At 43.8% G+C, this 12,859-nt stretch overlaps 1 protein-coding gene across 8 annotated transcripts in view; it reads left to right on the top strand.

Annotated features, from left to right (window-relative positions):
- LOC109561472 (prostaglandin E2 omega-hydroxylase CYP4F21-like) overlaps positions 1 to 11,586 on the top strand; it is a 34,589-nt gene extending 23,003 nt beyond the window's left edge. For all 8 annotated transcript variants that reach the window (XM_019963944.2, XM_070792613.1, XM_070792616.1 and 5 more), the window contains 8 exons: positions 3,551 to 3,672; positions 4,454 to 4,724; positions 5,620 to 5,686; positions 6,064 to 6,193; positions 10,018 to 10,151; positions 10,248 to 10,312; positions 10,493 to 10,575; positions 10,982 to 11,586. In XM_019963944.2, the coding sequence (XP_019819503.2) occupies positions 3,551 to 3,672; positions 4,454 to 4,724; positions 5,620 to 5,686; positions 6,064 to 6,193; positions 10,018 to 10,151; positions 10,248 to 10,312; positions 10,493 to 10,575; positions 10,982 to 11,156 (1,047 nt within the window). In that variant the 3' untranslated portion in view covers positions 11,157 to 11,586. The remainder of the gene's footprint in view (positions 1 to 3,550; positions 3,673 to 4,453; positions 4,725 to 5,619; positions 5,687 to 6,063; positions 6,194 to 10,017; positions 10,152 to 10,247; positions 10,313 to 10,492; positions 10,576 to 10,981) is intronic.
- The last annotated feature ends 1,273 nt before the right edge of the window (positions 11,587 to 12,859 follow it).

The raw sequence follows: 12,859 nt of genomic DNA, 5'->3' as shown, positions 1-12,859 counted from the left end.
CAGAACGTGTTAGTTTCTCTTTTTCTTCACAGAAGCCTTGGAATCTTGAGACATATTTTAGGAAAATAATGAATGTTGTATAGTAGTTATTCTGGAGTAACAAATCACTTACAAACAATAACACAAAAGTGAAAGTCACTCAGTTGTGTCTGACTCTTTGTGACTCCATACAGTCCATGGAGTTCTCCAGGCTCAAATACTGGAGTAGGTAGCCTTTCCCATCTCCAGGGGATCTTCCCAACCCAGGGATTGAACCCAGGTCTCCCACATTGCAGGCGGATTCTTTACCAGCTGAGCCACCAGGGAAGCCCAAGAATACTGGAGTGGGTAGCCTATCCCTTCTCAGATGATCTTGGATCGTTTCACTGAGGTGAAATGGACTTCCTTTTGTGTGATTCTCTCCCTAGAAGACATTTCAGGTTTGTTCACTGGCAGAAGCAATATTCCAACAGACTGAGAAGAAACTGCAATGCCCTTTTATTTTTATTTTAGTTTTTAGTTGGAGTTTAATTGCTTTACAATGTTGAGTCAGTTTCTGCCATACCACAATGCTAATTAGTCATATATAGCAGCTTCCCCGTAGCTATCTGTTTTACACATAATAGTAATATATGCATCAACACTACTTTCTCAATTTGCTCCACCCCCTCTTCTCCCTGTTGTGTTCAAGAGTCTGTTCTCTATATCTGAATCTCCATTCCTGCCCTGCAATTAGGTTTATCAGTGCCATTTTTCCAGATTCTATGAAAAGTGAAAGTGTTAGTCTCTCAGTTGTGTCCAATTCTTTATGACCCCATGGACTGTAGTCCACAGGCTCCTCTGTCCATGGAACTCTCCAGGCAAGAATATTGGAGTGGGTTGCCATTCCCTTCTCCAGGGGTCTCCCTGATCCAGGGATTGAACCTGAGTCTCCTTGCATTGCAAGTGGATTCTTTAATGTTTGAGCCACCAGGGACGCAAATTCCGTGTATATATATATATATATATATATATATATATATATATATATATATAACAAAATATTTGTTTTTCTCTTGGTCAATATAAAACTTACTTCACTCGGTGTAACAAGCTCTAGTTTCATCCACCTCAGTACGACTGATTCACATTTGTTCCTTTTGATGGCTAAGTACATTGTACCTATGTACCTATGTACAACAACTTCTTCATCCATTCATCCATCAATGGGCATCTAGGTTGTTTCCATATCCTGGCTATTGTAAATAGTGCAGCAATGAACATTAGGGTATATGTGACTTTTTGAACTATGATTTTCTCAAGATAATTGCTTAGTATTCCTGGTTTTTAAAGAAATCTCCATACTGCTCTCCACAGTGGCTTGTATCAATTTATAGTCACACCGATAGTGCAAGAGGGTTTCCTTTTCTCCACATACTCTCCAGCATTTATTGCTTGAGACTTTTCGATGATGGAAGTTCTAAATGGGGTGAGGTAATACCTCACTTTAGTTTTGATTTGCATTTCTCTAACAATGAGCAAGACTGAGCACCTTTTTTGTGTGTTTATTGGCCACCTGTATGTCTTTGGAGAAATTTCTCTTGAGGGCCTCTGCCCATTTTTTGATTGTCTTGTTTGTTTTTCTGATTTTGAGCTGCATCGGCTGCTTGTATATTTTGGAGATTAATCCTTTGTCAGTTTCTTTATTTGCAATTATTTTCTGCCATTCTGAGGGTTGTGTTTTCACATTATTCCAGATGGACCTAATTGATATCTACAGGAAAACCCTTCCAAGAGCAACAGAATACATTTTTTTTGTCCTCAAGTGCACATGTGACCCAGGATAGATCACATCTTGGGTCACAAATCAAGCCTTGGTAAATTTAAGAAAATTGAAATTGTATCAAGCATTTTTTTCTGACCCCTATGCTATGTGGTTAGGTATCAATTATAGGAAAAAACTGCAAAAAACACAAACACAATTTAAAAATACCCAAAAACCAATGACACTGAAAACATGACAACTCGAAATCTATGGGATGCAGCAAAAATAGTTCTAAGAACTGCTTTTCAAGCCTACCTCAAAAAACAAGAAAAATATCAAATAAACAACCTAACATTACACCTAAGGCAAATAGAAAGGAAGAACAACAAACCCCCAAAGTTAGTGGAAGGAAAGAAATCAGAGAGATTGGAGCTGAAATAAAAAAGAAATGAAGAAAAAAGTACCAAAGAGCAACAAAATTAAGGTGTTTCTTTGAGAAGATAAATAAATTGATAAACCATTAGCCAGACTTCTCAGGAAAGAAGAGGGAAGACTCAAATTGATAAAATTAGAATTGAAAAAGAAGTTACAACAGACAATGCAGAAATGCAATGCCTTTTCGGGTCTTGGTTTGGGGTACCCTGAAAGTCAAAGTCACTCAGTTGTGCCCGACTCTTTGTGACCCCATGGACTATACAGTCCATGGAATTCTCTAGGGCAGAATACTGGAGTGGGTAGCCTTTTCCTTCTCCAGGGGATCTTCCCAACCCAGGTCTGCCACACTGCAGGCAGATTCTTTACCAGCTGAGCCACAAGGGAAGCCCAAGAATACAGTAGTTGGTAGCCTATCCCTTCTCCAGTGGATCTTCCCGACTCAGGAATCGAACTGGGGTCTCCTGCATTGCAGGTGGATTCTTTACCAAGTGAACTATCAGGGAAGCCTATGGGGCACACTAGTCATCATTTTTCTTAGGTTATTGGCCAAAGCAGGTCCAAGGTCAACTCAGAATCAAAGGATGGTGAAATAAGCTCCACACCCTATTATAATCTACTTAAAAATCACATTGCAAAGGGTTTGAAGATTTTGTGAAGTGCTTGGGATTTTTCTATACTTGCAAATGGACAAGTGAGCTTGTTACTGTTTCATGGATTCTGCCATTAGACATGAGAGTCCTGAGTCACAGACAAAGGATAATTTATGGCATATGCTTCCTGTTGGTTTGTATTCTTCTTCCAAATAATCAAATTCTATGAGGATGACACAGGTGCCTGCTCGTGTAGTATGTTGTATTACAGTGGGTAAAACTACTAGGTTTAGGGACTCTATGACTTTTAGAACTAGAAGCAAGCCTGATATTTTCCCAGGAGGACACATTACCTCACTCCTCAAGGTTGTTTACTACAAACACAACTCTGAGAAATGGCCCAGGTAAAGAACATCAGGGTCTTCCAATTTTTTTAGTATACCAAGCAAGAATATGCAGGGATACTCAAGGCCCATGGAGGACCTTGGCCTTTCTCAACATAGGGGACAGTTTCCAAATCAGCTTTTAACAATGAAGATGATGAAAGCAAGACTTATTGAGCATTGGATTAATGTCACAAATTGATAAAGAATATACAGAGAGCAGGAGGCTGAGTCAGGATTTAAATCCAGGTCTCTTGACTTCCAGCAATGAGAACTTCACGTTCTACAAGTAACAGCTTACACTTCCACTCAAGCCTGATGCTCCCTGGGGATGGTCCTGGAACCAAGAGGCAAGGTCTTAGGGTAGTCCACCCAGGTGGTTGTGAAGGGGCCCCAGCTCTGTCTCCTTCTCTGACCAGGCCAAGTGGGAGCACCTGATCACAGAGGGCCACACCCATCTGGACATGTTTGAACACATCAGCCTCCTGACCCTGGACAATCTGCAGAAATGTGTCTTCAGTTTTGACAGCAATTGCCAAGAGTGAGTTTCATCGCTGGGCCTGGGAACATGAGTCATAGACTCAAGGAAATAGATGGGGGAGGGAGGACTGAGCAGGGCAATTGGAAGGGCCTTCCTGGAGGACGTGGCTCAGAGACGGACAACCCAGGACAGGAAATGCAAAGAGAAGGAGCTATCCTTCCTGGTAGGTAGAATCCTTTGATAAATGCAAGGAGGGTAGGATGAGAAAAGTATGCGCAACTGTGAGGAGACACCACGAAAAAAAGGTTGGAGGAATGAGAAGGTAATATCTTAAGGGAATTCTGAAGTCAGGCTAAGAAGATATGAACTTTATTTGAGGTTTCCTGGAAGCTATGGAAGGTGTTTGAGCACATGAAGGTCTTGGTTAAAGTTGAGCTTGGACATCCGACTCAAGAGAATCCAATAGTCATTTAGACACTGGATGCTGTTGACACTGGATGTAAGGAGACTAAGGAAGGGGCTAGGCCATTGACCAGCTGGGAAAGGATAAGGGCTGAGACAAGTGGACAGTATGGAGAAGGAGAAGGGGGAGATACTGGGTGAGAGAGAAAGGAGAGAAGCATGGTATCTAAGCTGTGCTCTGGGTGCCTGGGGCATGGAGGCAGCTCACTGAGATAGGATGTGGGTTGAGAAGAGTCTGAAGAGTCACATCTTCTGGCTCATCCCCACGCTGTATCTATGGGTTATTTGTTCTTGGAGCCTCAATTCCTGAAGGGAGGTAGATCCTAGCTTCTGGGCTTCAGGTTTTAAGTTGTTGCCTCCCTTATGCTCTCTTCCTCAGGAAGCCCAGTGAATATATCGCCGCCATCTTGGAGCTTAGTGCGCTTGTGTCAAAAAGAAACCAACAACTCTTCCAGTATATGGACTTCCTGTACTATCTCACCTCAGACGGGCAGCGCTTCCGCAATGCCTGCCGCCTAGTGCACGACTTCACAGATGCCGTCGTTCAGGAGCGGCGCCGCACTCTCCCCAAGGAGAATATTGATGACTTCCTCAAGGCCAAGGCGAAGACCAAGACTTTGGACTTCATTGATGTGCTTCTGCTGACCAAGGTGAGTTCCTCCGGGATGTGAGTTCGAGAGGTAGAAAGGACTTTGATCTGATCAAATAATTTGAATGGGATGCAGAGGGTCCTGGGGAGCCGTGGAAGGTGCTTGTAGAAGGGAGGGATGGGTCAGGGATGTTTTAGAGATGATCATTTGCAGTATAGCCTGTAGGGGACTGCTGAGTCTGAAACTGTGAAGGGCCTGTGATTTGATTCTAATGCAAACTGATAAGTCAGTCTACCACTGCGATAGGCTCTACATGTAGGTACAGAATCTATCTATCTATCTATATATATATACAGAATCCTGGAGCAGAGCAGCACATTTATTTCTCATGGCCATAATAGTAGCCTGAGTAGAATTGTAGCTCTGGGTCCCCATTCCCAAATGCCTATTAGGGCACCATGATGCTTTTTTTTGTATATCAGCCATGCTTGGATCTCAGTACAAGTACCTCTAGATTTTGACATTTGGAACTTATACAGGGCAATTGATACATCAGCCCCTTTATCCCTATGGAGAGAGGGAGAGAGGGACTGGAAGAAAGATTATTCTGGAGCTTAAACAAATACTCTGGTGAGAAGGCAAATTCTAAAGGTTCTATAGTTTATAACCCAGGTTGTAACCCAGATTGCCAGAAACTTTTTGCAGAAATCCCCTGTCATGTATAAACATGAAAATATTTACAGATCACTGATTCCTCTCACCAGGGACAACACAGTAGAGAAAGATGTTAAGGAGGAGGCCTATGGAATATGGCCTCTAGTTACAGGCTGAGCAAAGGATTTCTAGGGCTTCAGGTTGGGATTGGGTTCTTATATGCAGTTTTACAGATTGTTTCACATTAGACTCAGGGGCCCTCAGAACTAATGTGATTCTGGGGATCTTTCTTTCTCTGCAGGATGAGGATGGGAAGGGATTGTCAGATGAAGATATCCGCGCTGAAGCTGACACCTTCATGTTTGAGGGTGAGGGTCCCAGTTTGGGGCTAGAGGAAGGGAGGGAACTTGCTGAATTGACCCTGGACTACCCCATCCCTCCCCATGGGCCTTAATGCAAGGGAGCTGTCCATGCTCTAGTACTGAAGTAACCCAGAGACCCAAGCGGTTCTGGATGCCCCTCAGGCCATGATGCCACAGCCAGTGGCCTCTCCTGAGTCCTACACAGCCTTGCAAAACACACAGAATACAGGAAAGGGCAGAGTCTCTCTATCCCAGGGACTTGGTGTGTGGATCCTGGGCTACCTCATCCCTACCAATACCCCCATGGTCCTTACTGTGAGGGTGCTGTTCACCTTTGGTGCTGAAGTAGCCCAGAGATCCAAGTCTTTCTGGATGCTACTCAGGCCATGACACCACAGCCAGTGGTCTCTCCTGGATCCTGTACAACCTTGCAAAGCACCCAGAATACCAGGAGCGCTGCCGGCAAGAAGTGCAAGATCTTTTGAGGGACCGTGAGTCTAAAGAGATTGAATGGTGAGTTCAAGACCTCATGGCCTTTTTTTGAATCCCTCTCCTTGGCTCTGCTCCCTGGTTGGGGAAGAGAGAAAATCCTTTTGTCGATTCTTTCACTTAGTGGGAATAGGAACAGAACGCAGAGGCAAGATCTAGTACTCAGCATGCATAGCAAGGCAAGCTGGCTCTTGGGACAAAAATTTGGATTCTGAGATAATTTGCAACAATGTTTGAGGACAGATGATGACACTTGGCACATATTCAGTAAGTGAACTTCCCCTCCACTCCCTTAATTTTCTCTCTGAAATCACATGTTTTCAAACATCTTCACTCTGTGTTTCCTCATTTCCTTTCCCCTCTAGTTCCTCATATTATTTAGTCCAGGATTCAGAAGGATCATTGAGGGAATAAGGTATTCAACTCTTGTCCAGGGACACCCCCATCTTTCTCCACCCAGTCCCCATTTAGTAAACACTGCCACCCTGCCTCCCTATCCCCAGTTCTATACCATCTCCAATTCCTTCCAGCTTCTTTGTTGTCCTGGAGATTCAGGAAGGTCCCAGACGCCCCCAGTCTTTGCCTTCCAGGAGCTCCCAGCCTGGTGGAGGCATAGTTTCAAGTCAGGACACTTCCAGTGTACATGGGCAGGCCTGGAGTTTAGGCTAAGAGGGACAAAATCGAGGGTGGAAAAAAGTGCCTCAGATGAGACCCTGAGTATTGGTGAGTAGAGTAGATATTTGGGTGCATTTGATATATAATTAGGTCAGGAAGACAGCAGGGAATAAATTAAGAACTAGGAGGAAAGGAGAAGAGAGAGAGAAAGGAAGGATGGAGAGAGGTGGTTGTTGTGAATATATAATTGACCTGTGGGAAGCATAATATTAATACACAGTATCCCAGAGCTTGAAGTGGATATCCATTTTTGGATATCCATGTAATCTCCAGGCTTTTAATGGAGCCTAAAATTTTAGCATGAAGATCATACTCAGATCAGATCAGATCAGTCACTCAGTCGTGTCCGACTCTTTGCGACCCCATGAATCGCAGCACGCCAGGCCTCCCTGTCCATCACCAACTCCCGGAGTTCACTCAGACTCACGTCCATCGAGTCAGTGATGCCATCCAGATATCTCATCCTCTGTCATCCCCTTCTCCTCTTGCCCCCAATCCCTCCCAGCATCAGAGTCTTTTCCAATGAGTCAACTCTTCGCATGAGGTGGCCAAAGTACTGGAGTTTCAGCTTTAGCATCATTCTTTCCAAAGAAATCCCAGGGCTGATCTCCTTCAGAATGGACTGGTTGGATCTCCTTGCAGTCCAAGGGACTCTCAAGAGTCTTCTCCAACACCACAGTTCAAAAGCATCAATTCTTCGGCACTCAGCCTTTTTCACAGTCCAACTCTCACATCCATACATGACCACAGGAAAAACCATAGCCTTGACTAGACGGACCTTTGTTGGCAAAGTAATGTCTCTGCTTTTCAATATGCTGTCTAGGTTGGTCATAACTTTCCTTCCAAGGAGTAAGCGTCTTTTAATTTCATGGCTGCAGTCACCATCTGTAGTGATTTTGGAGCCCAGAAAAATAAAGTCTGACACTGTTTCCACTGTTTCCCCATCTATTTCCCATGAAGTGATGGGACCAGATGCCATGATCTTCATTTTCTGAATGTTGAGCTTTAAGCCAACTTTTTCATGCTCCACTTTCACTTTCATCAAGAGGCTTTTTAGTCATCTGCATATCTGAGGTTATTGATATTTCTACCAGCAATCTTGATTCCAGCTTGTGCTTCTTCCAGCCCAGTGTTTCTCATGATGTACCTGCATATAAGTTAAATAAACAGGGTGACAATATACAGCCTTGATGAACTCCTTTTCCTATTTGGAACCAGTCTGTTGTTCCATGTCCAGTTCTAACTGTTGCTTCCTGACCTGCATACAGATTTCTCAAGAGGCAGCTCAGGTGGTCTAGTATTCCCATCTCTTGAAGAATTTTCCACAGTTTATTGTGATCCACACAGTCAAAGGCTTTGGCATAGTCAATAAAGCAGAAATAGATGCTTTTCTGGAACTCTCTTGCTTTTTCCATGATCCAGCAGATGTTGTCAATTTGATCTCTGGTTCCTCTGCCTTTTCTAAAACCAGCTTGAACATCAGGAAGTTCACGGTTCACATATCACTGAAGCCTGGCTTGGAGAATTTTGAGCATTACTTTACTAGCGTGTGAGATGAGTGCAATTGTGCGGTAGTTTGAGCATTTTTTGGCATTGCCTTTCTTTGGGATTGGAATGAAAACTGACCTTTTCCAGTCCTGTGGCCACTGCTGAGTTTTCCAAATTTGCTGGCATATTGAGTGCAATTCACATGTTGTTAAATTAACCCTTAGATACCCTTGTTGCTATGGTAAACCATATAGTGTATCTGGATTGAAAAATATTTATAAGTTTATTTGGATAATACACATTCACATTTCTTGATAAGTTCAATTCAGATGCTTTATATCATGGAGATGGGAATGGCAACCCACTTCAGTATTCTTGCCCGGAGAATCCCATGGACAGAGGAGGCTGGCGAACTACAGTCCATGGATTCTCAGAGTCAGACATGACTAAGATACCAACACACACACACACTTTGTATCATCACCATCATCTTTTCTTTTATTATCTCTTCTAACTGACTGCTATTTCTAATAGAAAAACTAATAATTTAAGGATAAAGCTTTCTTGTCCACAGCAAGCAACAGCAAATGCTAAATATTTAGTCTCTTATCATTAGGGAAAATAAAGGTTGTTTAATAAAAGCTCTGGGTCAACTAGGGATGTATATGGAGAAAAGTTAATTCATCCTGCTTCTTGGGCATTGTAAGAAAATAACATCCACACGAATTAAAGATTTAAATGAAAAATAAAGAAGTCTTAAAGTCTGTAGGATAAACCATGAAACGTTATTTTCTAGCTCCAGAGTGTGGAAGGCTCTGTTTTTGACACAAATTCCAAGAGATGTATAAGACATTGGTATAAGTTACTTGAAATGAACAGCAGTGTGTATGGTATTCAGTATGCTACTATATAATTTTTTTTTAATGCAAAAAGGTACCTCTGGAAGGATACATAAAAAATAATCACTAGGAAAACTGAGGAGGGGAAGTGAGTGCTGTTGGAACATAGGGGGTTTGTCTTGAAGTTTTCCAGTTTTGAGCTAGTTAACTGTGTCAGCTATGAAGAATTTAAATCACCACACAGATAGGGGGGGATTTAAAAAAAAGAATTCAGCCCCCCCTTACTGGATCTTGTCTTCAATGTTTATAAAAGTTTTCCAGTGAATTCACTTGTTTTCTAAATATAAAATCACTATCTGCAAAAAATGACACATTTGCCCCACATTTCAAATGGCATTACTCTCCCCCCCACCCCGACATAAGTGTATTAGCTAGCATCTCTAGTCCTGTAGTTAAGAATAAACACTGAATCTGTTTCTTAGTCATTTGTCTTCTGATTTTGTGGTCTTGCCATAAAAATGTTTTACATTTACAAAATTGTAAAAGTTTCTATGATTGACTTTTAGGTGAGTTGTTCAGAAAATCTAAAAATATCTGGCTAAGTTTCTTCTAGTACTTTTTTGATCCTGCATTTCTTCCTTCCTTCCTTCTTTCTTTCTTAAAACTTATACTGAGTCATGATGGTCAAAGAAAGAGCTATCTATATTTACGTATATGACAGTCAATTTGGAGATATTTTATCGATCTGGGATTTTGTTTTAGGAAGAAGGATCTTAAGGAACAGTCGAAGGGCTGAGGAGTGTCTCTGTTTTTGTTTCCTGGATAATTGTCATGAGGTTTCCATAGGGACGACCTGGCCCAGTTGCCCTTCCTGACCATGTGCATCAAGGAGAGTCTGCGGTTGCACCCCCCAGTCACCAGAATCTCCCGCCGCTGTACCCAGGACATTGTGCTCCCAGATGGCCGGGTCATCCCCAAAGGTGCCCACAATGATTAGGGGAGGAGGTTCCTGGTCAGAAAGAGGGGCCAATAAGGCAGGAAGCACCTAGTCCTGACTGGTCCCTCCTGTTCCACAGGTGTTGTCTGCCTCATTGATATTTTCGGGACCCACCACAACCCATCTGTGTGGCAAGACCCTGAGGTGATGCCTCCCCCACTCCCTGCCTCCATCATCTTTGTCCATTCCCTTTTGGAGACCCAAAGAGGGCACAGGGTTCTGGCAAATCAGACATCACTCTCCCTGTGATACACACATCTGCCTCTCCAAGGATGGACGTCCTGGGAGATACCACCCAGTAACCCTGTCTTGTCTTGCCCCCAGGTCTATGACCCCTTCCGCTTCGACCCAGAAAACATCAAAGGGAGGTCACCTCTGGCTTTTATTCCCTTCTCAGCAGGTCCCAGGTGAGGACATTGGACATTTGAGGTGGGAATGCGGTGGTGGGGGTGGCAGCATCTGGGACTGAGATTCCAGGCATGACTGTCAGGCAGGGAGGTGGGAAAAATGAAGATGGTCAGAGTTCTGGCTTTCCTTCTCTCCCCTGCCCTGGAGGTGACAGATAAACGTTTGGGGAATGGAGGTGGGCCCAAGGAGGGGCCTGCAGTGTGCTGAGAGCCCTTTTCCTCCCGCGTTCAGAACTGGAATCTGGACCAGGCCCAGGGGATATGCAAACCCATGTCCGCAGTCCCAGGCATTGTTCGACTTCTCTGTCTCTGCAGATGGGGATGGGGGTTGTGGGCCAGATTTCCGGCTTGGTGGGGCTGGGATGAAGGTTCAGGGAATAGTCAGAGACACCACTCCTGCCTGCAGGAACTGCATTGGGCAGACATTCGCCATGACTGAGATGAAAGTGATCTTGGCGCTCACCTTGCTGCGCTTCCGCGTTCTGCCGGACAAGGAGCCGTGCCGGAAGCCAGAGCTGATCCTGCGCACCGAGGGAGGACTCTGGCTGCGGGTGGAGCCGCTGAGCGCAGGCCAGCAGTGACCCAGCACCTTCTCTCCTGAGATCCTCTCTGACCCTAAACACCTCACGTGCAGATTGGAAATCAAACTTCGTGGTCACCTCTGCCCTAGTCTCGTCTAGAAGACAGCAAGGAGCACATGGGATCTGCTAGGTTCCAGGCAGGTGGGGGTTGCTGTAAACCTGGTGGCCTTTAGCGGGGCGGCTCAGAAGGGAACTTGGATCCTAAGTGTAAGACTACTCATTAGGAAAGTCCAACTGCTTGATGCAGAGAGGGTCAGATGACCTTGGATTTGCTCCCTGACATGGTAATATAAAGGTCACCGTCCCAGTCTGCCACTTACTAGTTGTTTGGCTTAAGAAAATTGTTTACCTCTCAGTTCCTTTATTACATAATTGTAGCCACTTTACTGGGCTGTTGGGGAGATTGAATAAACAAGCATATGCAAAATGACTGACTCTGTGTAGTAAGCGTTAGTAATCGATAAGAGTTCATTTCCTCACTTCTTTCTGCATTGCTTTCGTAAATTTAAAATGTTTTAAAGTCCTCATAGGTATATTTAAATTTGGGGACATGTGGAAACCTGCTGCTTCAGAAGACTATCATTAAAAGATTCAGCAACTTCAAAATTCCCATATTTACATCTATAGCAGTTTCACAGGGCCTTGCTGTGATGCTGACCTGAAGTTGGGAACTGAAAAAAATTTTTTTTCCTATCACAGAGTCATGACCAGGACTTCATTTTCATCTGGATGTTTTAGGGAGTGGAGGACAAGTGGGTGGAAGTGGATGGGGCAGGAGTGGGGCCACTTCCTTCAGCACTCAGGACAGCAGCTACCCCAGGACTAGCTGCACCCAGGTTGCAAGGATAGAGTCTTAGTCTCAGACTTTCAGGAGCCAGAGGACTTAATGGTTGCAAAATAAGAAAGAAACCCTATATCATAAAATAAGTGAATATTTAACATATTCTAAGCTGGAATCAAGATTGCTGGGAGAAATATCAATAACCTCAGATATGCAGATGATACCACCCTTATGGCAGAAAGTGAAGAAGAACTAAAGAGCCTCTTGATGAAAGTAAAAGAGGAGAGTGAAAAAGTTGGCTTAAAACTCAAAATTCAGAAAACTAACATCATGGCATCCGGTCCCATCACTTCATGACAAATAGATGAAGAAACAGTGGAAACAGTGGTTGACTTTATTTTTGGGGGGGCTCCAAAATCACTGCAGATGGTGATTGCAGCAATGAAATTAAAAGACGCTAACTCCTTGGAAGGAAAGTTATGACCAACCTAGACAGCATATTAAAAAGCAGAGATGTTAATTTACCAACAAGGGTCCGTCTAGTCAAGGCTATGGTTTTCCAGTAGTCATGTATGGATGTGAGAGTTGGACTATAAAGAAAGCTGAGTGCAGAAGAACTGATGCTTTTGAACTGTGGTGTTGGAGAAGACTCTTGAGAGTCCCTTGGACTGCAGGGAGATCCAAGCAGTTCATCCTAAAGGAGATCAGTCCTGAATGTTCATTGGAAGGACTGATGTTGAAGCTGAAACTCCAGTACTTTGGCCACCTGATGCAAAGAACTGACTCATTTGAAAAGGCCCTGATGCTGGGAAAGATTGAAGGCAGGGGCAGAAGGGGACAACAGAGGATGAGATGGTTGGATGGCATCACCAACTCAATGGAGATGAGCTGGAGTAGACTCTGGGAGTTGATGATGGACAGA

Source organism: Bos indicus, chromosome 7, assembly GCF_029378745.1.
Source record: "Bos indicus isolate NIAB-ARS_2022 breed Sahiwal x Tharparkar chromosome 7, NIAB-ARS_B.indTharparkar_mat_pri_1.0, whole genome shotgun sequence".
In the NCBI taxonomy this organism is placed as follows: domain Eukaryota; kingdom Metazoa; phylum Chordata; class Mammalia; order Artiodactyla; family Bovidae; genus Bos; species Bos indicus.
Note: the sequence above shows the minus strand (reverse complement) of the source record. Positions and strands in the feature narration are given on the sequence as shown.